Below are 22,977 nucleotides of genomic sequence, written 5' to 3' on the forward strand. Positions count from 1 at the left end.
AGGGATAAAGATGACCTAATTTCCCTGGGGAGTAAATTCCACAGGCAGTGGGCCACCACCGAGAAGGCCCTGTCCCTCGTCCTTGCCAGTCTCGTTTGTAACAAGGGCGGGGCCAAGAGCAGGGCCTCTCCAGAAGATCTTAAATTCCAAGGTGGGACGTAGAAGGAGATACGTTCGAACAGGTATGCTGGGCCGGAGCTGTATAGGGTTTTATAGGTCAAGACCAGCACTTTGAATTGTGCTCGGAACGGGATCGGCAGCCAGTGGAGCTGACATAACAGAGGGGTCATACGCTTCCTGTGTGATGCTCCAGTGAGTAGTCTAGCTGCTGCCCGTTGCACTAGTTGAAGTTTCCGAACAGTCTTCAAATGCAACCCCATGTAGAGCACGTTGCAGTAATCTATTTGGGATGTAAGAGGGTTGATTTTTTTCTTGTGTTCATTTTTTTTACCTCAAGTGGTAAAAGACATCTGTTTGTTATAGCTCATGACAGCCTTCACTTATGCATCTTTGAGATTAGTAATTGGATTGTTAGTTTAGAAAGCTAATTGCTGAGACCCTTAGTTCTAAGAAAATTCCATTCTAGGAAGGAAAATAGATTACTTGTAAAACATATATATCATTGTCTGACAACAAACTCCCTACGTTTCAAAGAAAATATAACATTATTTTTCATTTGTCATTGAAATGTAACATGTAAGCAAAATTCCTTGAATTATTTATGTTATTCGTGCAGTATTTGTGTTGTATGTTTGTCGTATGATGTAAACAAGGATGGTATGAGCTGTTTGGAGAGGTGAGATAGTTGCTTGATACAGACAGATTTTTATACTACTTCACCCCCTTGGTCCACACATTCTTTTTATTTGCGTCATCATCTAATGTGGTTTTATTACAGGCTAGAGTTTCTTTCCTATTTAATAAATAGTATTTAATTACTACTGCAACTTAGAAGAGAGTCATCTGAGCGTAGCAGACATTTTGTGAGGAGAGTTTCTTTCTTGGTTGAGGGCATTGGAGCAAATCAACATGGCTTGTTCCTTTCAGCTCTACTGTTTTCTGCTTCAGTAAAAGACGGAAAGCTATAATTTGGGAAATTGCCCCAAAGCATCAGGGTCCTCCATGGATACAAAACCAGTGATTTTAGTGAAGCTGTGCTAATTTCCATCAACTGGTCTGGTCACTTCATACAGAAGATGCAGTCTGGGTGTATTTTCAAGACTTACACAATGCAAGACAAATTAATTTCACTCCTCTGCAGCAACTATATCTTCATCATTCCAATTTGAGCAAGGCTCAATTAATGCTAATAACTTTCATTAATGCAAAAATAAATCTCAGACTTTTGGTATAGATTTTTGCCGTAGGCAACTTGCATAGTGTAGTCATTATCCTCCCCTTGCTTGTGCTCAAAGACACACACACTTTCCCCCTTGATAAATCACCATTCATGTCCTTGACACCTTGACGTTAACATTTTTTCTTCTAACACATGCCAGGAAAATGTATAGTGACAGGTTTCCCAGATCTAGCAACTGCATGCTGCATTGCTTAGCGTGGCATGGCGGATCGTATTCTAAATGTATCAATTTAAAAATGCAGAGCTGGGCTTTAATATTTTGTAAATCAGGTCTGTATTAGAAACGTGGACTGCATTCTTATATTCATTTACCTGCTGGCCTTTCATAAGCAGGTCAAGACCTTTCTCTGCACACTGGCACTTGGGGAAGAATAAGAGGTATGCTACTGGAGAGCTCGTGGGTGTTATTTAAATGCATTTTAATTGTATTTATTGTATTTTAACGTAAAACATACAGTACTGTTTAATTGTTTTTAAATTTTTGTATTTTCTTTGCTTTAAATGGATCAAAGTGTGTGGTTGTTATCTACCTTGAGTCCCCTTGGGGAGAAAGGTGGGACACAGATAAAGTATGCATGTGTATGTAAGCCGCCCTGAGTCCCCATTGGGGGGATAATGGCGGGGTATAAATAAAGATTATTATTATTATTATTATTATTATTATTTGTATGTGTGTGTATACACACACACACACACACACACATACATACCTGAAAATAAGTTATGTTACAGGCAATGAGGCTTTTTCTCTGTAGACTTTCATGTTTAACTTGATTGTAACTTTTAGAACAAAATAGTTTGAAGAAGTTCAGAGCCCCCAGTGGCGCAGTGGGTTAAAGCGCTGAGCTGCTGAGCTTGTTGACCAAAAGGTTGCAGGTTCAAATCCGGGGAGCGGCGTAAGCTTCTGCTGTCAGCCCCAGCTTTTGTCAACCTAGCAGTTTGAAAAAATGCAAATGTGAGTAGATAAATAGGTACCGCTCCGGCAGAAAGGTAACAGCGATCCATGCAGTCATGCTGGCCACATGACCTTGGAGGTGTCTACTGACACCAGCTCTTCGGCTTAGAAATGGAGATGAGCACCACACCCCAGATTCGGACACGACTGAACTTATTGTCAGGGGAAAACTTTTACCTTTTACTAGTTTGAAGAAATGAAAGAAAAAAGTTAGTTCTATGTTGATCAAGAATTTACCTTGATGAAAAAGCAGTAGAAATCTAATGAATTACAGGTACCATTCCGTTATCCTGGTGGAGGCAACTAGAGGGCACTAAAGAGAGAAGGATAGTCCATTTTATGGGGATGGAGAGTGGGTTGAACGAGGAAAACCATTTCCCATTGTTTTCCTGTTATTTTTTCCCACCCATGTCCCCATTGTGGAAACAACCCTCCTTTATGATATGGGAAGTGGGGGGGGGGGGGGGGTAACTAGCAAAAATGGGGGAAATTGTTTTCCTCCTTCAACTCCCCCCCCCCTCCATAAAATGAAGTATTCTTCTCCCTCTAGTGGCCTCCATCTAGATAATGGAACAGTCCCAAATTATGAAGGACACCTAATATGTGTACACAGCTAGTATCCCTTTAATGTGGATTCGGCTGAAGATGCAGTGATTTAGGCTTCCCTGAGGTAGTAAATCTGTGTCTGGCCTGTACCAGTTGAGTCTACAGGTGATAGTTCACTTAACTAAATGCCATTTAAAGAAATAAAAGAATGTAGAAAACAAGAGGTAAATAACGATGGAAGAATATCCAAAACTATTTGAATAAGAATAAAAAAATACATTTCTTGAGTGTCAAAGAGTCCTAATTTGAAGAATCCTGGACTGGCAAGATTTTTTTACAGTTTGGGGCTTATTCCATGCAAAATTTGCACATGGTTGCTTTAGTAAGAAAACAAGATTTTTTTTTGTGCAGATTTTTTCCCTGAAATATACCATTAATATTTTTTGTAGAGAAAATGCTTTTTCCTATGCCAAAGGTGCTTTTATCTGTGCAAAACAACCATGTGAAAATATTGTATAGAATAAATTCCAGATTGCAAATCACCTTAAAAACTGTTGTCAAAGCTTTCCTTCAGCAAGGAGAACACTGATAAAATTATTCGTTTCTTCCTTTGAAGAAAAAAAAAGAGTTGCATTCATAAATGGAAAAAGAGCCATGTTGTATTTGATCAAAAGCCTGGTTAGTCCAGCCTTGTCTTTCCACGTTGGCTTCCTGGATGGAGTGCTCACAAAGAGACATCAAGAATAAACTTTTCTGTTTTACAACCTTCTTTGGTTCAGAGCCAGTGGTGCAGAGAGTGTGGGTCATACCAGGTAACATCATCAAAGGGGATTGGGAGGGAGATGGACAAGAAGGGAAGGAAAGCAGCCAGATAATGCTGATCATCTTTGCTCTCTTGGCTACTGAAGGCTGGTAGGAGAGTTGAGGTATGGATGCAAGAGGTGTAGGGCTAGAAATACTTTAAGATTCTGTTATTTTAGCTACATTATTTTTATATGGTCTGGTACTGCAGGAGGCCCAAAGAAGTGACACCATGAGTTCCCACACAAGGAAACATCAACCTTAGCAATACCACTGTTTGGAGCCATCTTCCCTGTACTGCTAGAAGTGATATAAGTATTAATAAGCATTGGTGGTTTTATCTTTTATATGATACATTTCCAATGTTTAATGCTCTCTTGGGCACAGTAGTTTTATCTGTGGTCGGATGTTTGTTTGGGAGATCATTTACCTATCCACATTTCTCTTTTCAGTCCAAATCCAGGTTGATATGTCTATGGAAAATAGGTCTGCCAAATGTGCTAGGTAGGCTGATGAGAGCTTACCTAGTACTCATTTCAAACCCTCTGTGATCAATCCAGATGACATATGACCAGTAGCAATTTCTCCCATCTTTAGTCTGTCACAAGAAGAACCTCTAGAGTGACCTCTGTGTGGACAGATCAATTGGGCTGGTTCCAGGGTGATCCACTGTCCACATGTCAAAAAGACCCACCACTGTTTCACAGCCCAGAAGAAGCTCCCTGACAGAGCCTTGCTGGTGACATTGTTTCTGGAGATCCCATGGATAGGCATCTCATTGTGACCTCACCATTGTGACATTGCCAGCAAGGCTTTGTTGAGAAGGTGCTTTTGGAGGGTGAAACAATGATGACAGATGTATTTTTCTAGCTGTGCAGCTTCCGAATCTTCAACAGATGGGGGCACCAAAAGGTCCAGGACCCCACATACAGATGGTTATATTTCCCACGTCTGTTTTAGCAACTGCCTCAAAACAACCAAGAGAACAGAGCACTGGTGCCAATTCAGCCTAGCCAATTATTTAGACTTTTAAACAACTTTGAGGTGCTCCCATGGTATATCCAGAGCACATTACTCTGGATTTCACCTGGGATATTATTTTGCTTGGTGTGGATGCAGTATAGGTCTGCTTGTTATGCTGTGAGCTTCAGTCCTAAATCAGAGGTGGGGGGTTACCCTCTTTACTCGGAGGCATTGCCATCTTTTCCTCCATGTGCTTTTCTGTAAACAATGGAGACCAATGTCAGGTGAATTAGTGGTGTAGATTTGGGTTGTATAATGGAATGACCCTATATCCCAGGACCTGATCCCAGATTTTGTGCTTTAAACTTGATTATATGAGTCCCCACTTCCAGATAATCTGGAATAAACAGAAAACCTGGGATCAGATCCTGGGATATAGGGCCTGTCTGGAAGGGCCCTCAGAGTCAGGAAACCCAGCTAGAAACATTATCAATGATTTTAGCAGTGACTCCCAAACTTGTACCTCCACACATTGCTGAATCTTATTTTACAGATGTTGTAGCTAGCATAACTAATGATCTGATATGCCTTCTCAGCCCCCTCCTACACTGCCATATAAAATCCAGATTTGAACTGGATTATATGGCAGTGTAGATTCATATAATCCGCCTAAAAGCAGATAATGTGGATTATTTTTCTTGATAATCTGGATCATATGGTTGTGTAGAAGGGGCCTCTGCCAGGGCACTCTAACTGTGGAATTCTTGAAAACCCGATTAGCAACAACACTTGTTCCATTTAGGCTTGATGTTAACACTTGGTTGTTTATCAAGATCTTTGGGTCACATTTATTCATCACAGATACTGTTGTACATATCTTCTAAATCCGTTTTAACTCACTAAGAGTTAAATGTGTTTTATTGTATTTCAATTATGTTATTCTAATCAGTTCAACTTGTTTTAATGCTGCTTGTAAGCCATCCTGAGATCTTTTGAAACAGGACAGGGTGTAAATATTTTGATGATGATGAGAGCTGCAGTCCAACAATTTTTGTAGACCCAAGATTGGAAGCCACAATCTAGAGTCTGGCCGTACCACTGACTCAGACAGAAGGTCTTATTTGTGAGTGGGGGTGGGGGGATCTTATTTTATAGGATATGTTTACTATTATATCAGTTGGTGCATTACAACAGGGAATACAAAAGTGTCTTTCAGGGAAAGCCAATGTTCCCCAAATGACAACAGTGTTTCCTTAGTGTTCCTCTGCTAGTGTTTACTATTTCTGCTATACAACTCCCCATTGTCTTTGATTTTGCTTTTTATTCAGTTGAATTTATTTCATTGTGCATCTCTATTAGATGTTTCTCATGGGCCAGCCATCCCGAGACACCCTGCTGTGCTGTGGTGTGACCAGTGAAGGCATTTTCAACAATAAACAAGGTATTGTGTGCTCTAGAAGAAACATTGACAATGGCAAGACTCAGATAGCTTGGAAGTGTGTCAATGTTTTCTTCTCACCATATTACATTGACTACAGAGCCATTGGGGTTGGGGTGGGGTAAAGAATAGCTTAGAAAATGTTTTTTGCCTGGAAAATGAGTTCAGGCATGCCCTAGCAGCATCTTTTCTCTCTATGTGGTCATCAAATCTGCAGATAGAAATCAGATATGGGATTGTGCATGCTGCTCCTCACCTAAAAGGAGGTGGTTATTGTGTGGCTCATAGCCTGCATGTGGTCCTCAGGGGTCCCATGTGACCATTGATCTTCCAACCCCCTCAAAATCTTTGGGGCATGGTTTTGCACTTAAATGCTATGGGTGTTGGGGCTCTGGAGATCCTTGTACAAGTTCCCATAGAGCCATGAACATTAGTGGATGTACTTGGCCCAGGGCTCTTTTTCTCAGCATGACATACCTCATAGGCAGTTGCTGTTGTGATGATAAAGCACGAGAAAGAAAGAGAGACATGTATAGCACTTTATGCTCACTGGATGAATGGGAGATTGTAAATAAAATTATTTCATTCGTAACCTAAAGATTCTGCATGTTTGATTTAGCTTTCAAGCATTGTTCTTCTTTTTTCTCCTGCCTACTGTCCTCCTCCGATCTCTGTACCTACAGGCATGACCTTTGAAGAATCAGGATGCTTGCTATAACCCAAACAATTTCATCCATTACAGCTTCAGTGACAATATTTTAGCAGCATCTATAATACCTAGCAGTATTTTTTTTATTAAGCATAGTCGAATTATTCTAGAAATTCCAGTTAGGTGGAAGTGGTTGGTTGGTTGTAATGCAAACCTTCAGAAGCCAAGCAGTTTAAGTGTCCAGCACCCTGCAATTTTTCTCTAATATTATGCTGAAAATGCTGAACAGGAACTGTATGTTATGAAGGCCTATGCCACTGAGTTAGGCTCAGTGTGTGGCGAGGGGGGGTACATTCCTGGACTTTCCATGGGCATGCAAAACCACAGATAATTTCAAACACTATTGAAAGAAACACATCTGGCAGAAGCATACCACAGAAGACCTAAAATTCCTGGAGAGAAATCTTCTATCATTTCTAGGTCCTCCAGCATGACTTAGGATCAGCTTCTGGCAGATCTATACCATAGGATTGCACTGGATGACCTAGGAAAGCCTAGAACCTTTTTTTTAAACTTAGGTTAATGGCACTGTAGGTACCAGTCCTGTGGATATGGGGTATAATAAAGAATGCTGTGAATATGAAATGAAAATAGCATGGGAGAGGTGATTTATCATCACCAGTGATGGTCCAAGGACTGAGAAAAAGATAGGATGCAAATAAATATGGGGTAAAGTCATGAATAAGTATGCCTTTATAGCCATGGTCTTTATCAGACATTTAGAGCCAGTGATTCAGTGCTTTGTGGTGTGGAAATATCAGTTGGCTCAAATATTGTTCTTTAATAGTTGGGTAAATATTGTAATGTAGCAGAATGTGTTGCAGATGTTCAACTTCATGTTGAGCATCATAACTGTGCTGTATCTCAGATAAAGGTTCCTTTTCATGGCTTTCTTCCAAGACTGCTGATGAGAACAGATTATGTGGCACTGTTGTGAATGCATACCTCTTCATGAGATGTGTGTGTGTGTGTGTGTGTGTATGAATGAGCGATATGTTGGTAAAATATAAGGAAAACCAAGATTTTTTTAATAGGTTGAAGCTATATTGAAGCTAAGACACTGGAACAATCAAACTGCCAGGCCATAAATAATAGCTTGCTTTAACTTTTAACAGAGTCTCACATTATAACCTTAAGATGGATTTCAGAAAATTGAGGAAGGAATGGAGCCTTTCCATGAACAGTTATCTATTTTAGTACATAGTATCCCAAGAAAAGTCTCAGATTCTCCAAAAAGAATCTTTAGTCAAAATTTAAACATTTTATATGCCACAACATATACAGGAATCACAGCTCATTCACTAGCTGAGGAGAGAAGCACCAAAATAATGTCAAGAATTATTTTGGATGAATTCCAATAGATGTACTTTATCCTTGGCCCAAACCTGTGCACTGCATAGAAGTGTATCAAACATTTCTTTTTGTAAGAATGTATTAGTTCCCTGCTTATATATGTTTCTGAATAATATATTTTCAAAGGCAACAATGGTCTATAGTAATTATTGCTATTTGAAACCCTGCCTCTTTTTTTACAAATCACTTTTTAAAATTTACATACATTAACAGATTACAGTGTAAACAGAACACGAAACAATGAACATTTTACAAACGCATAACCTCCCATCACCAAGCCCTGGACAAGTATTTTTTCCTTTGCCATATATTTATGAGTCAATAATTAACCAAATGTTGTATCCAGAATTCCTGACCAACAAAGTTATATCGTTTTCCTTTTCCACTCTCTAATACATGTTTAATAAAAACTGACCAGTATAAATCAAAATCTGATCTATTTGTTTTCCCCCTGAACACCCTCATTTCCATTGATAGTTTGTCATTTAAGGCTACATTCCATATCTCCCCATACCAATCTTCCAGTGTGAGATTAGTTACCATTTTCCAATTCCTTGGAATTATTATTCTTGCCACTGTGAGTTGAAATAATGACAAATTCTTGGTTTTCCATTTCTAAATTCAATTTTGTGACATCCATTAGTAATGCTAACCTAGAATCTGGGGTGATGTTTAGTCCTAGAATAATTATTATTATTATTATTATTATTATTATTATTATTCCAAAAACTCTTCAACTGGGGGCATTCCCACCATAAATGAAAATATGTTCCTTTGTGCATGCCACATTTCCAGCAGAGGTTACTTGGCTTACTATCCATCTGATGTTGTTTAACAGTATAGGATACCATCTCCATATGACTTTGTACATATTTCCTTTTAACCTTATTGATAGGTTCTTGACCACTCGCCACTTTAGAACCCGTTTCCAATTGAGGTCCATCAGAGGCCCTAGATCCCATACCTTTTCTAACAGCTTCAGCCAGGCCCGTAGCCAGGATTTTGATTCGGGGGGGGGGGGGGCTGAATTTTTTTTCAGGGGGGGTTTCGGGGAGGGGGCTGAGTTTCGGGGGGGGGGCTGAGTCTGAGTGAAAGAGGGTCTAGCCTAGCAAACCTTTTGTATCATTACCCCAATACCCCCATGCATATGGGATATATTGAGTATGGTGATCAGATCATGATATGAATAAACATAACAGTTTAAATAATGCACCAATAAGGTCTTTTCGCGAACCACCATGAAAATTTCGGGGGGGGGGGGCTGAAGCCCCCCGAGCCCCCCCCCCCCGGCTACATGCCTGGCTTAAGCCCTATTTCTTCACCTGTTAATCCATTGTATATTTTCCCAATTAATCATTTCCCTGATATTTATTGCTTTTTGAGTTTACTTAGCCATTCTTCATATTTATTCAACTCTCTACATCTGAGGTTTTTACCTAGCCAATCCTTTTCCCAATTATATAGCTGTTGCCTCTCAAACTTCTTCTTCAAACTTATTAAACTTACCCATTGAATTTTGTATCCATTCCTTCCAAGAAAGAGCAGTTTCCACTTCCACTAACTTTTATACCCAAGTTTAATTCTCAGGTATTCTGGAAAAAAATCCAGTAAAACTATTGGGGTTAAGGGAGAAACTCCTGGAAATATCTTGTTTTTATACTTAACCCATGTCTTTATAACGGATGAGGAATTGAACTGGAAGACATTGGTTTTATAGACTTACATAGTTTTGTTGCTTTTATGTTTTATATGTATTTATGATGTAATTTAATTGCTCTTAACTGTGTTGTATGTATACATATACGGCATCTAATTGTGCCGATTTTTGTATGCCGCCCTGAGGAGAAAGGGCTTGGGAAGGAAAGCTCCTGATCCACCATCAGGCTGAAGCTGGTGAGTTTGTTAGCTTCAGCCTGATGGTGTTCAATTGTAATGTGGCATCAAACCCAATGCACATCTCAATTTTGGTTAAGCAATTAGCCCCCCCCCCCCAAAAAAAAGCTCATTAGATTTGGGTAAATACTGTAATAATTAGCTTAAGTGCTCAGTGTTGTCCAGGTATGCATTTTCTAATTCTAATTATTTGAAATACTCATTGTTAGCATGATAATTTAATGATAGTTAAGTGGTACATTTTCCAGTTTTTTTTACTGTTTACATTTAGTTAATTAGCAAAGTATTTTTTCACATTAAGGTGATTTCATAATGAAAATCTTACATAATAAGTTTAGTTGATATTAATTGAAATATCACTTTTTAAATATGGTTTATTTGCACAATAGTTTATTCCTTGATTATACCTTTACTTGGAAAGTGAGGTGCTATGCAGCCCAAAGAGGTTTTGCAGGCCTCATATAGAGGAAATGTAGGGAGATGATTTCATTCGTATATATACATACACACACATAAATACATACATACACACACACAGACATACATATATACATATATATACACACATACATATACATAGGAGCCCCCGGTGGTGCAGTGGGTTAAACCCCTGTGCCGGCAGGACTGAAGACAGACAGGTCGCAGGTTCGAATCTGGGGAGAGGTGGATGAGCTCCTTCTATCAGCTCCAGCTCCTCATGCGGGGACATGAAAGAAGCCTCCCACAAGGATGATAAAAACATTAAATCATCCGGGCGTCCCCTGGGCAACATCCTTGCAGACGGCCAATTCTCTCATGCCAGAAGTGACTTGCAGTTTCTCAAGTTGCTCCTCACATGAAGAAAAATACATACACACACACACACACATTCATAAACATATACATACACTCTCTCTCTTTCTCTCTCTATGGAAAGGCTGTTCTCACACAACAATTCCTGTATTAAATAAACTGAAATATAACAGCTTTGATGCCTTCTGGAAAAGTAAGAATGACTGCAAATTTCATCCAGTTCTTTTTAAATAATTAGTTGCTGGCAAAGGTTTTTTTTTCTAAGATAAAAAATCAATGTTATATAACACAAATATCCTTATGCTTATTTGTCTTCACTTTGTGAGAAGTACATTTTTAAAGGTGTTCCGATGTGACTGCAAATTGCAATCAAAGTCTGACAAAGAAGGAAAAAGATTGAAAGGGAATCATGGATGCTTGGATTTCTAAACATCCCTTCAAATTCAGTGCCCGAGTTGAAGTAGGCTGGTTCTGGATCAGTCCACAATAAAGAAGGCCATTTCCCAAAGATCCAAATTGAGGCTCAAATCAAATCTTTTATCTGGTATACATCTCTATCTCTTAGCCTCAGAATCCATTTGGGATATGTTCTTCTTTGAGATCTAGTATGTCGCTGATAATTTGTATTAGTTGCCCGGGAAAGAAGGGGCTTTTTACAAGCTTTGCACTTAGTAAATGCTGAATTCACAGTGGTATTGCTTCTTCATAGAATCATAGAGTTGGAAGAAATCTCATGGGCCATTCAGTCCAACTCCCTGCCAAGAAGCAGGAAAATTGCATTCAAAGCACCCCCGACAAATGGCCATTCAAAGAAGGAACCTCTACGTGAAAGTAAGTCATAGGGAAGAGGGAGCAAGCTTTTTTTTCTGCTGCCCTGGAGACTAGGATGTGGAACAATGGCTTCAAACTACAAGAAAGGAGATTCCATCTGAACATGAGGAAGAACTTCCTGACTGTGAGAGCCATTCAGCAGTGGAACTCTCTGCCCCTGAGTGTGGTGGAGGTTCCTTCTGTGGATGGCCATTTGTTGGGGGTGCTTTGAATGCAATTTTCCTGCTTCTTGGCAGGGGGTTGGACTAAATGGCCCATGAGGTCTCTTCCAATTCTATGATTCTATGCTAGTAAACAAAACATTGTTAGAAAAACAATGGTGGGTACTGGTAGTTGTTGTTTTCAGAAGTCAACAAAACACACTTGGAAGATATATAACTGTACAACTTCCCTTGGTGCCGGCTTCTATGGTCACATAAAGATAACCCTGTGGTTATGCATTATCCTTGCTTTTCCTTCTTGCTGTTATCTCAGATTGCAGACCTTATTCTCTCTGGAATTCCCAGAAATACAGGAAACTCGTTCTATTTTAGATTTAATAGTGCATCATATTTCCAAGCAAAATAAAATGTAATATGGGGATAACTTCATTATTACAGTAATTATACAGTGAGTATGTGTGGCAGGTTTATAAAATGCTGCAAGGAGTCGTTCATTTTAAATTGGTTTCTTTCCCCTGTTGCTGCCATGAGTTACGTACCATTTCCTGGATGGTACAGATCTGGCACCATTTTCCTCTTCCTGGATCTATTTACTGTGTTTAGATATCACATTAGTGTTTTAAAATGGTGCTCCCACTTTCATTCATGGGGGTTGTAGTTTAGGAAAGCCGAGGACCTCTCTAGCTGAGAATTTCAAAGATCTCACTCTAAATTACATTTCCAAGAATTCTGCAGGAGGCAACCACATGATAGGAAAATGAGGGAACCTGCTCTAAAATATGATTAGGATATCATCCAGTCACCTTCAACTCTGCCGATGACTGATGAAGATGGCTTCTAGGTGTAATTTCCTACTTATTTCCCCCATTTTCTTGCTATTACGTTGTCTCAACACAGTGGGGCGGCTGTGGCCTGGGGTGCAAGTACACTGCAGAATTTCTGGAGTTTGACACCACTTTAACTGCCATGGCATATAACTATGGGATCATGGTGGGTGTTTGAACATATCTCCCTCTATGATCCACTTCGGAGTTTACGATCATCAGGAGAGGCCCTGCTCTCAAACCTGCCAGCCTTGCAAGCACAATTGGCGGGGATGAGAGATAAAGCCTTCTCGGTGGTGGCCCCCTGTCTATGGAGCGCACTCCACAATGAAATCAGGGTGACTCCCTCTCTCCTCTCCTTTAGAAAAAAAGCTTAAATCTTGGCTTTGGGACCAAGCATTTGGGCAGCAAACCAAACAGCAACTGCAATGACTTGTGAAAACTGTTAATAAATAGTCCTTGGACTGGAACTCTGGATTATGATTTGGATTTGGGGACTTAGGCTTGTTGTGTTTTAATACTTAATGGTCAGTATTTTAATGTATTTTTATAATGTTGGTTTATTTAATGTTACTTCTTTGTACTTCGATTGTTTGTTTGTTGGTATCTAATGATTGCCAGTTGTAAGCTGCCCTTAGTCCCCCTTCGGGGTTGAGAAGGATGGGGTATAAATGTTCAAAATAAATAATAAATAAACTGTTTTGCAAGATCTTTAGCCTTCCCGGCCAAAGAAGACCAGTGCTTGTCAAGCTTCAATTCTGAGATGTCCATAGCATTGCATCAAGGCAATGAAATAGTGTCAAGCTGCATTATTCAACAGTGTAGATGAGCACCAGGTGGGTAATGTCTGCTTTTCAGGTGTTAAGCCCTAATGGGCAACTTCAAAGCTCTCATTTAATGCTTTCAAATTAGACTTGGTATAAACAAATTAGACTTAGTCTCCCCAACACAGCTTTGTCCTCTGGCAAGTGAAAAAGTATGGTCACTTCAATCAGAATATTATGAGGGTCAAAATGAGTATGTTGCCCCAAATAAGAATTCAGCTGCAACAAAATGTTCATTCCTTCCTTTATTTCTAGGATTGCAGTAACTTAAAACTGGAGTGTTTACCCAAAACTGGAGTGTTTACCCAAAGAAAAGGAGAAACATTGCCAAAGGAATTCAGGCAGTTAATATAAAAGCTATAGGTGTAAATGGTTTACAGTGCCTCGCTCTCTGCAATGCTACAAATTTGGGGATTGAAGGAAAATTTCATTGGGATGATTTTTTTTATATGGAGGTCAAAGCCCTAATTTCTCCCTCCCTGTAGCTATAACCTTGTTACTATACAAGTTAGCCCTATGCTTTGCCAAACCTGGATGCCTTTTATGCCCCTCTCCCATTTCTCCACTTGTCTTGCCATCATTGTTTAGAATTGTCTTTCCTCCTATTTTCCCATCCATCTCTTGAATTAGTTCCCCATGCAGACCTGCAGAGCTGTCATAGGAATTTCCAGGATCTGGCACTGCATTTTGATTTTTAAAGCTTTGGAGTTGTACATGAGTGGCCTCTAACAGATTTTCAGTTCAAGTGAATAACAAAACAAGAACGTCAAACAGAGTGATTAAAATTGTTTCAAGACCACAAGCAGTAGTACATTTGGCAGTGTAATAAGAAAGAGGCATCTCATTTCTCCCACAATTACCAGGAACTAGAACCAAGGTGGCATTTGCTCCAAAGATATAATTATTTACCTCAAATATTTTTACCCTGCCATCATCATCATCATCATTATTATTATTATTATTATTATTATTATTATTATTATTATTATTGGCCATTCCCGCCACACGTTGCTGTAACCCAGTCTGTGTATATGTGTTTTGTGTGTGTATATGTGTATTTATGTGGTTATGCATAAATACACATATGGTTATGCCGAAGCCCCCAGTGGTGCAGTTGGTTAAACTTCTGAGCTGCTAAACTTGCTAACCGAAAGGTCACAGGTTTGAATCTGGGTAGCGGCATGAGCTCTCACTGTTAGCCCCAGATTCTGCCTACCTAGCAATTTGAAAACATGCAAATGTGAGTAGATGAATAGGTACCTCTCTGGTGGGAAGATAACGGTGCTCCATGCAGACATGACTTTGGAGGTGTCTATGGAGAATGCCGGCTCTTGGTCTTAGAAATGGAGATGAGCACCACCACCACTCCGAATCGGACATGACTGGACTTAATGTCAGGGGAGCCATGTGGTTATGTGCATGCATTGTAGTGTATTTTTTTTTAGTTTTTGGCTTTTTAAGTCTCTTCTTCTATGGTTTTTTTTTTTGAGGGATGGTCACTTGTTGGCCTGGTCGGTGTATTGTGTCCAAATTTGGTGTCACCCAGTGGTTTTTGAGTTATGTTAATCCCACAAATGAACATTACATTTTATTTATATAGATTATTAAAATTTTAATTAAAGAATGTCTATTAAAAACAGCAATCCAAAATGGTAGCAATAATATGACAAGGACAGTCTACTCCAAGTTCAAGGTGGGATGCAAATTTCATGTATTTTATATTTTAATGGGACTTTGCAAAATTGGTGATTTTCCGAATCAGTATCTCAACTGCAATATCTTTTGGTATACTTGGTCTCTAAAGTGTGTTTGTCAATAAAAAAATAATAATTGCAAATCATTATGCCATGAGGGGAAAACAGTATTGTGTTTGCAAAAATTGCTTATCAGATAAACTAAAAAAAAAACTATTTTATGTAAAAATAGAAATTGCATACAAATTTTCACAAATGTAATAAAAGCCATTTAAACAAGACTGAATAAACTTATGATTTTTAAAAAGTGGAAAAGACAAGACAGGTGAAATCAAAATTCATAGATTCAGCAATACATGGATTGCAAATCTTCATACATTGATGGAAGGCATTTTTATAAAAAAAATGAAGCTTTCTTATAAAGGTAGTTCCAAGTCATCAAAAAGCTGGGTTGTTGTAGATTTTTTCGGGCTATATGGCCATGTTCTAGAGGCATTGCAAAAAGCTATTTTTTCGGATTGTTCAAGGTATTAGCCAGAATCCTGTTAAGGATATGATTTCATAAGTTCCTTACTTATGGTACTATGTAGTGTATCCTGTCTCAATCCCTACTTGCCAGGCAGAAAATATTGCAATTGGTAGGAATCTATTCACATTTACATCAGAAATCTGACTGATGTCCCAAGACCTTCTCATGAATGATCTTTGGAACAACGGACAAAAGCAAGACCCTTCTTGAAATTTCCCCTCATGTTGGAAATTCCTTGCAAAAGGGTGGGTAGGAGTATCCTTCTGATTGGCACAGAAACAGACCGCAGAAACTGCTGATTGATAAGGAAGAATTAGAGGACTTGGACAGTCCCCTTGTAGCCTCTAAACTAGGTGCTACATATGGTTTGTGAGTATGAAATAGACATAAGTGTGCAAAGGAACCTTGTAGCTCCTTTGAGGCTAAGAGAAATAAGTTAGTAGCACAAGCTTTTGCCTTCTCATGAATGATCTTTGGAACAACAGACAGAAGCAAGAGCCTTCTTGCAATTTCCCCTCATATTGAAAATTACTTGCAAAAGGGTGAGTCAGACCATCCTCCTGATTGATATAGTGTGCTTTATTAAAAGTATCTGATAAAGTGGACATAAGCCTGCAAAAGCTTATGCTACCAACTTTTCTCTCAACCTCCAAGGTGCTACAATATCCCTTTGCAGACTAACACAGATATGTCTTTGAATTCAGTTGCAAGTGTGTAACTCCAGCTTACATATTTGTAACTGCCCAACAGGATTTTTGTCACCTTTTGTATAACCTGGGCAGTTAAATAGTTTTCATTTCTACAGATGGGGGCTAGTTTTATGCCAGTTGTCTTTCTTTGAGCTCATTAAACATGGTTGGGCCCCACCTTATTTTTCTATTTGATCTTAAAAGAAGCTTTGAGCATGGGGATTGAGGATCAAATAAGGGGGGAAAGTCTCTTAGCAGTGCGAACTCAAAGCCCGTTTTGCCTGCTGTCAAATGTTCCAAGATGTGTTTTTATAAAAATGCTAAGAGATCCAGTCACAGATCTCTTCTGTTGGTTTTGGGCCAATGTTTCTAAGAGATTGGTGAAGAAGTGTTGATGGGAGCATGCTATACTGTCTGCACACAAAACATGCAATTTGCCTCTGAATTGTGATCTTGTCCTCTCATCTGAAATAGCAGTTCTCAAACTGGGGTCTCTCAGTGTTCATTGAGGGTGTGAACAGCTCTCAGTCCAAATTTCTTTCTGTCTCTCTGAATTATCCTTTATTTGCATCCAATCCTTTCCTTATAAACATTTTCAAGCAGTGTTTTTTCTACTTCTGGCATGGGAATGCATTCTCATTTTCTATATGCATTTGCCTGTGTCTGTGCATATTTTTAAACCTGTATATTTTGACCTTCCTCATTTTCAAAAATATGTACTAAACATAGATGGAGCTTGCAAATATTACTTCTGAGACAAAGTATGTTTTCTTTTGCAGTTACTCTCAGCATTAAATTTCAACAAAATCTTGAAACCCCAATATTCTTTTCATCTCTGTTAGACAAAGGTCCTTATCATAAAGGCCCAAGGATTTGCCCTGCACTGTCCACGTTACCTTCTCTCTCATCCCATGGGGGAAAGCGTTGCCACCCGGATTCCCCCATTGAAGAGAAGACAACATGGGAAGCCATGTTGCTGCGGTGGCAACAGGCACTGCTTCACCTCCCTTTTCGCCATGAAGCCAGAAGTCCCTTTACGTTGTGTGAAGGGCTCCATGCCATAAAGGGAGATGAAGCAGTGTATTTATTTAGAACCTTTGTATCCCTTTCTTCTCTATCTCCGTGGAGGGACTCAGAACGGCTAACAGCCAAATTCAGTGCTATACAATAAATAATGTCATAAAACAACATATAATAAATAAGTTCTAAAATACATATAAAACAATTCACCATGTTAAAAACAACATCCAACTTAGTCCAAAATGCTGTGGCCAAATAACTCTTAGCCTATATCAAATCATCTGTCAATCTGCAAATGCCTGGCTCCAAAGCCAGGATTTTAGCTGCTTCCTGAATGACAGGAGAGAGGGGGCAGACCTAATCTCGCCAGGAAGAGAGTTCCATAGCGGGGGGGGGGCACCACAGAAAAGGCCTTGTCTCTCATCCCGACCAAACGTGCCTGCAAAGTTGGTAGGACCGAGAGCAGGGCCTCTCCAGAAGATCTTAAAGTCCTTGATGGTTTATAGGGGAAGATACATTCGGACAGGTAAACCAGGCCTGAGCCATGTAGGGTTTTGTAGGTTAAAACCAGCACTTTGAATTTGCTCAGAAGTTAATTGGCAGCCAGTGGAGCTGGTTTAACAGGGGCTGTGCGCTCCTTGTACCCCGCTCCCGTGAGCAACCTGGCTGCTGAGCATTGGACTAGTTGGAGCTTCTGAACCATCTTCAGAGGCAACCCCACGTAGAGTGCATTGCAGTAGTCTATTTGGGATGTAACCAGAGTGTGGACCACAGTGGCCAAGTCAGGCTTCCCAAGGTATGGGTGCAGCTGGCGTGAAAGTTTTAACTGTGCAAAAGCTCCCCTGGCCACCGCCAAAACCTGGGGTTCCAGGCTCAGCTATGAGTCCAGGATCACTCCCAAGCTGTGAACCTGCACCTTCAGGGGGAGTGTAACCCTTCAGTGTGCACCTTCAGGGGGAGTGTAACCCCATCAAGCACAGATTGTAACCATATGTCCTGTTCGGCCTTGCTGAAGAAAGTTGTAGATCTCTTTTCATCTCTGGCCATTGGCCCTGCTAACAGAATGATGAGTGGGATAATTCTGCAATAGATGAGATATACTTTTCAACTAGCAACAGCAATTTTGGGAATCCCTATATTAAACAAATCTCATTGGAAAACTCATACTTTTAAATCCTTTATTGGAATTGAACAGCCTAACTCTCTATAATTGGGGGCGCTTGCAGCTTACAAAATTTAACACTATGATTCTGTTTTAACTGTCATGGCAACGTCCTACAGAATCCTGAGAATTGGAGTTTAGGAAGGTGCTGAATCCTCATCCACAGAGCTCTTCCAAACTATATCGTCATGATTTCTTAGGGTGCAGGCACAACAGTTAAAGTGGAATCATAGTGCTATAAGTACTAGAATGAGGATTTCTCAACAAATAATCTTGTGACACCTTAAACCTGTTGTAAGCAGAATGTGAATTTGTAAAGCTCCCTTTTAAGCTCCAACTCCCTTTCCCCCACAATTATCCTCAATCATCTTCTCTGGAAAGCTCAAAAAGTGATGATTTGTTGTTTCCTTTTTAATTTATTGATTCTGAGCAAAAAATATTCTCAATATCTGTGGAAGATGTCCACAACTATCTTAATTAATAATATAGTATAAATCTTTTTGGACAAGAGTCCGCTTAATCGGATGCATGAAGTCTTTTCAGTGCCTTTGCTATCCATGACGTGTGTTTTAGTAACATATTATGTCTTAATGCTGATATTTTTTCCCTTCTCCAGGTTTTTCCACCATGTTTGGAAAGAAGAAGAAAAAGATAGAAATTTCTGGCCCTTCGAATTTTGAACACAGGGTGCACACTGGATTTGATCACAGAGAACAAAAATTCACAGGACTGCCTCAACAGTGGCATAGTTTACTCGCAGACACAGCAAATAGGCCAAAGCCTATGGTGGATCCTTCATGCATCACGCCCATCCAGCTTGCTCCTATGAAGGTAGTGCTTCAGTTTTTGCTCTTGGCTTCAGTTTTCCCCTTGCTGTGATTTATGGCTCATCTGTAATTTCTAACATTCCCAATTAAAAATCTACTGTAGAGAAAAACTTTGAAAAACTGTGAGAATGAGAAACCAAACTCATACAGAAGAAAAAGGTTCACAACAGTTTGACTAAATAATATGTCATTTAGAGGGGACTGACCCTTTCCCAGAACATTCATGCATGACTCTCCCCTACTAGCAGTGCAGCCTCCAATAACACCTGGCACTTTTGCATGAAAAGGAGGCACGTAGAGCTCATACTCTGTTGATTGGTCATATAGAAGAACTTACATCTTGTAATTTGGTATGTGCACTCCTATATGTCTTGTTTTAAATCAAAGTATGGATGTTGTTACTACATTAGGCAATCTAGGGATTGTAGTGGCAAAAATGTGCAGGCATTTGTTTCCCATTTCTTATGCCTTTCAGATCTATGTCCTCATCACATATACTTCTGGCTCCATCCTACGAAGCTTCCAGGATGAGCATGACAGAGCCCTTCACATGAGACAGGGCTATTTCCAACTGAGCTCCATCCTGTATGCATCCTAGGATGGAACCGTGAGAAGAACAGGGGTGGCTACCCATGTTCTCATAGCCTACAAAAGGGTCGAGTGCAGGGAGAAGCCAGGCGGGAATGGTTTCCCCAGCTACCCCTCAAATTCACCATGCCACCTGACAAATTCCCCTGCTGTCACCCGCATTAGGAACTCAGTGTGATAAGGTCCTTAGTTGGAGTACAATGTTGCAATGTTTTTCTGCTCCTATAAGGGACTCCAAAATCCCTCTTCAGTTCACCAACTGTGGATGTGGCTACTGTTGAAAGGGAGCCATTTTCATTCATGCCTAAATACATACGTTGCTGTTGACAATATTCTCAGAATAATAAGAATTTCTTTTTGACACCCAAAATGATAATTTTAAAGCACCCTTTTCTGAAAAGCCTGAAATAGATCTTCACATACATAAAGCTGTTAAACTACAGAGGAATCCTTTGACACCTGTCAAGGCTATACACAAACACCAAGGCAATTCCTTGAGTATGTCTGAGAGTATCTTTTCTGCCACCATAAAATCTCTGTCTCTACCAAAGCAGCATCACATTATATAGGTTATAAAGCTTGTCTTCCCTGCAGGAATTAACATTGCATGCCCTAAATTCTCAGACAGGCTTATTTAGGTGGCACCAGCAACAGCAATAACAACTAAATGGGATCAGTATTTTAAAAATGGAGATGCTTCTGAAATGCTAGCATATTACTGTGTTCCTTTAAGAAACTGTTTTACTTATGTTTTCCATATGTGTACTGTTTTATTTTGAGGTGTTCTTGAACATTGAAAGTCTCTGTTAGTATGTATTGGAGTGACTGCAGAACCTAGAAAGAGGTCACCAGGATCTACTAAAATATCCTGTTGGTAGCTTAAGCACATGGTGGCTACAACCACATGGACGCAGTGGATATTCTCCAGCCATTACACTGCCAATACACTGTAGATGCTTCTAAGAAGAGGGAATGTCATAATTCTGGGCTTACTGTGTGGCTGATGTGACAAAAAAAATCCTGACAACACCATATGGTACTCTGAGTACTTTTTCCAACTTGTGATTGCTACAAAAGATCTAGAACACTGCTTCCTAAACTGTGGGCCCCAACCCCCAATATAACTCAATGTTGGGGTCATGAAAAAATTGACAACAGTAAAAGTCTTCTGAGCACCACCCAAACCTGTTAGCAACCATGTGCCTCATTTACAGTGGACTCTGCAGAAAATGCTTCAGCTGTGCTCCACAAAAAGGAAAATCAGCCTGTTTGCCAAGCCTTGCAATTGTTGATATATTATCAGTACTTTTTATACCTATTTCTTGAGCAAAAGGGGGTCATGAGTAGAAAAAGTTTGAGAAGCCCTGATCTAGTAGATTACCCTGAATTGTATTTTAGGGGATTAAAAGAGGCTTTTCTGCCATGGCTGTTTTGCACAATGGCCCTTGGACTGGGTTTAATTAATTAACTTTCACTCTCTGGAATTGATAATGCTTAAAAGGCAGGAAGTATTCATGCAGACACAGATGTTTTCTGGGTTCAGTGAGGGGTTGCTTATATAGACTTTAAATTTACAAAAGGTTATTCATGGTCATTTAAGATAGAAGAGCAGGGACAATTTAGCAATGAGTCAAGTGCAGTGAAATGGCCAAGAAAGGCACTAAGAAAAAGGAAACACATTTGATTATGAGATGTTTGTTGTCTGTGCTTCCATATGTGTGTGTTGATAGTTGGAATATGGTAGAATTGTAACTTCCTGAGTCAGATCATTAGCCCGGTCTAATTCTGTTACAACTAGTAGAAGTGTGTGTGCATATGTCTTTCTTTCCAGGGCTATCTCAAGGTACTTCATGTTAGCTTTTAAAGATCTAAATGGGTTTATTACGATTCCCCTTCTTTTGCTTGATCCTACAGTTATATTACAATAGGCATTGCCTTAGGTATCTCAGAAAAGAAGCCACAATTCCAGAGCTGGTATGGGAACAGTTGACTCCAGGGATGTTGCTAAGCCACAGTCATGGGATATCTTGGGTAGGGATTATACAAACTGCTGTAATTTCTGGAGAGCTACACATTCCTCACAACCTGATTTAGAGCTTCTCTGTGGTTGTGCTCATTGGCATATTTTGACACTGTGAAGTTCTTTGACAATGAAATTCAGTTTTAATGTTTGTATGCCTTGAAATTCAGGAAGCTGATCATTTAGTTTCACATTTTTAATTTTCACAGGTACAAATGGCTCACCAAGGTTTCAATCAGTACTCTTTCCTAGCCTTACATATTCTCTATATGGCCCTTTCTATACTACCATATAATAATAATAATAATAATAATAATAATAATAATAATAATAATAATCTTTATTTATATACCGCTCCATCTCCCCGAGGGGACTCAGAACAGTTCCCAGGTAACATCACAAAACATACAAGGTAAAAAACAACATAATCATAAGATTAACAAAACAAAATATAAGCATAAAAATTGTCGCCGTAACACACATATATTAATAGTAATCCTGCCTGTTCAAGGCAATTTAAAAGGCCAGGACAAGATTTGTGCAAGCCCAAAAATTCTAGGGAGCCCGGGCATTAAGTGCAATGCTATGGCAGACAACAATAATATTAGGTACGGGTCTGTGACTGTTCATTCCAGGGCCAATTAGAGGAAATGATCTGGGTAATTGGTAGGAAGAATAAGGCCATATTCACCAACGTGTAGGGCTGAGTTAGAACTGGTCATTTTCAAAGGCTTGTTGAAACCACCAGGTCTTCAAGCTCTTACGAATGGAGGGGAGGGATGGGGCCTGTCTTATTTCCCTTGGAAGAGTGTTCCAGAGATGGGGTGCCACCACTGAGAAGGCCCTCTCTCTCATCCCCACCAACCACGCTTGAGACGGTAGTGGGACCGAGAGGAGGGCCTCCCCAGAAGATCTTAGAGCTCATGCCGGTTCATAGAAGGAGATGCAATTGTGGAGATAGGCGGGGCCCGAATCCACATGATCTTCTTTGAACTGGA

The 22,977-nt window shown here is 39.7% G+C and overlaps 1 protein-coding gene across 6 annotated transcripts in view; it reads left to right on the plus strand.

Moving 5' to 3' along the window:
- PAK5 (p21 (RAC1) activated kinase 5) overlaps window positions 1-22,977 on the plus strand; it is a 154,958-nt gene that overhangs the window by 72,693 nt on the left and 59,288 nt on the right. For 3 of the 6 annotated variants that reach the window (XM_060785761.2, XM_060785767.2, XM_060785754.2), the window contains exons 2-3: window positions 5,985-6,066; window positions 19,161-19,375. In XM_060785761.2, coding sequence (XP_060641744.2) covers window positions 5,985-6,066; window positions 19,161-19,375 — 297 coding nt within the window. The remainder of the gene's footprint in view (window positions 1-5,984; window positions 6,067-19,160; window positions 19,376-22,977) is intronic. The other 3 variants (XM_060785775.2, XM_060785781.2, XM_060785784.2) reach the window with 1 other exon arrangement.

The sequence above is a fragment of the Anolis sagrei genome, chromosome 1 (genome assembly GCF_037176765.1).
Source record: "Anolis sagrei isolate rAnoSag1 chromosome 1, rAnoSag1.mat, whole genome shotgun sequence".
Classification (NCBI taxonomy): Eukaryota; Metazoa; Chordata; class Lepidosauria; order Squamata; family Dactyloidae; genus Anolis; species Anolis sagrei.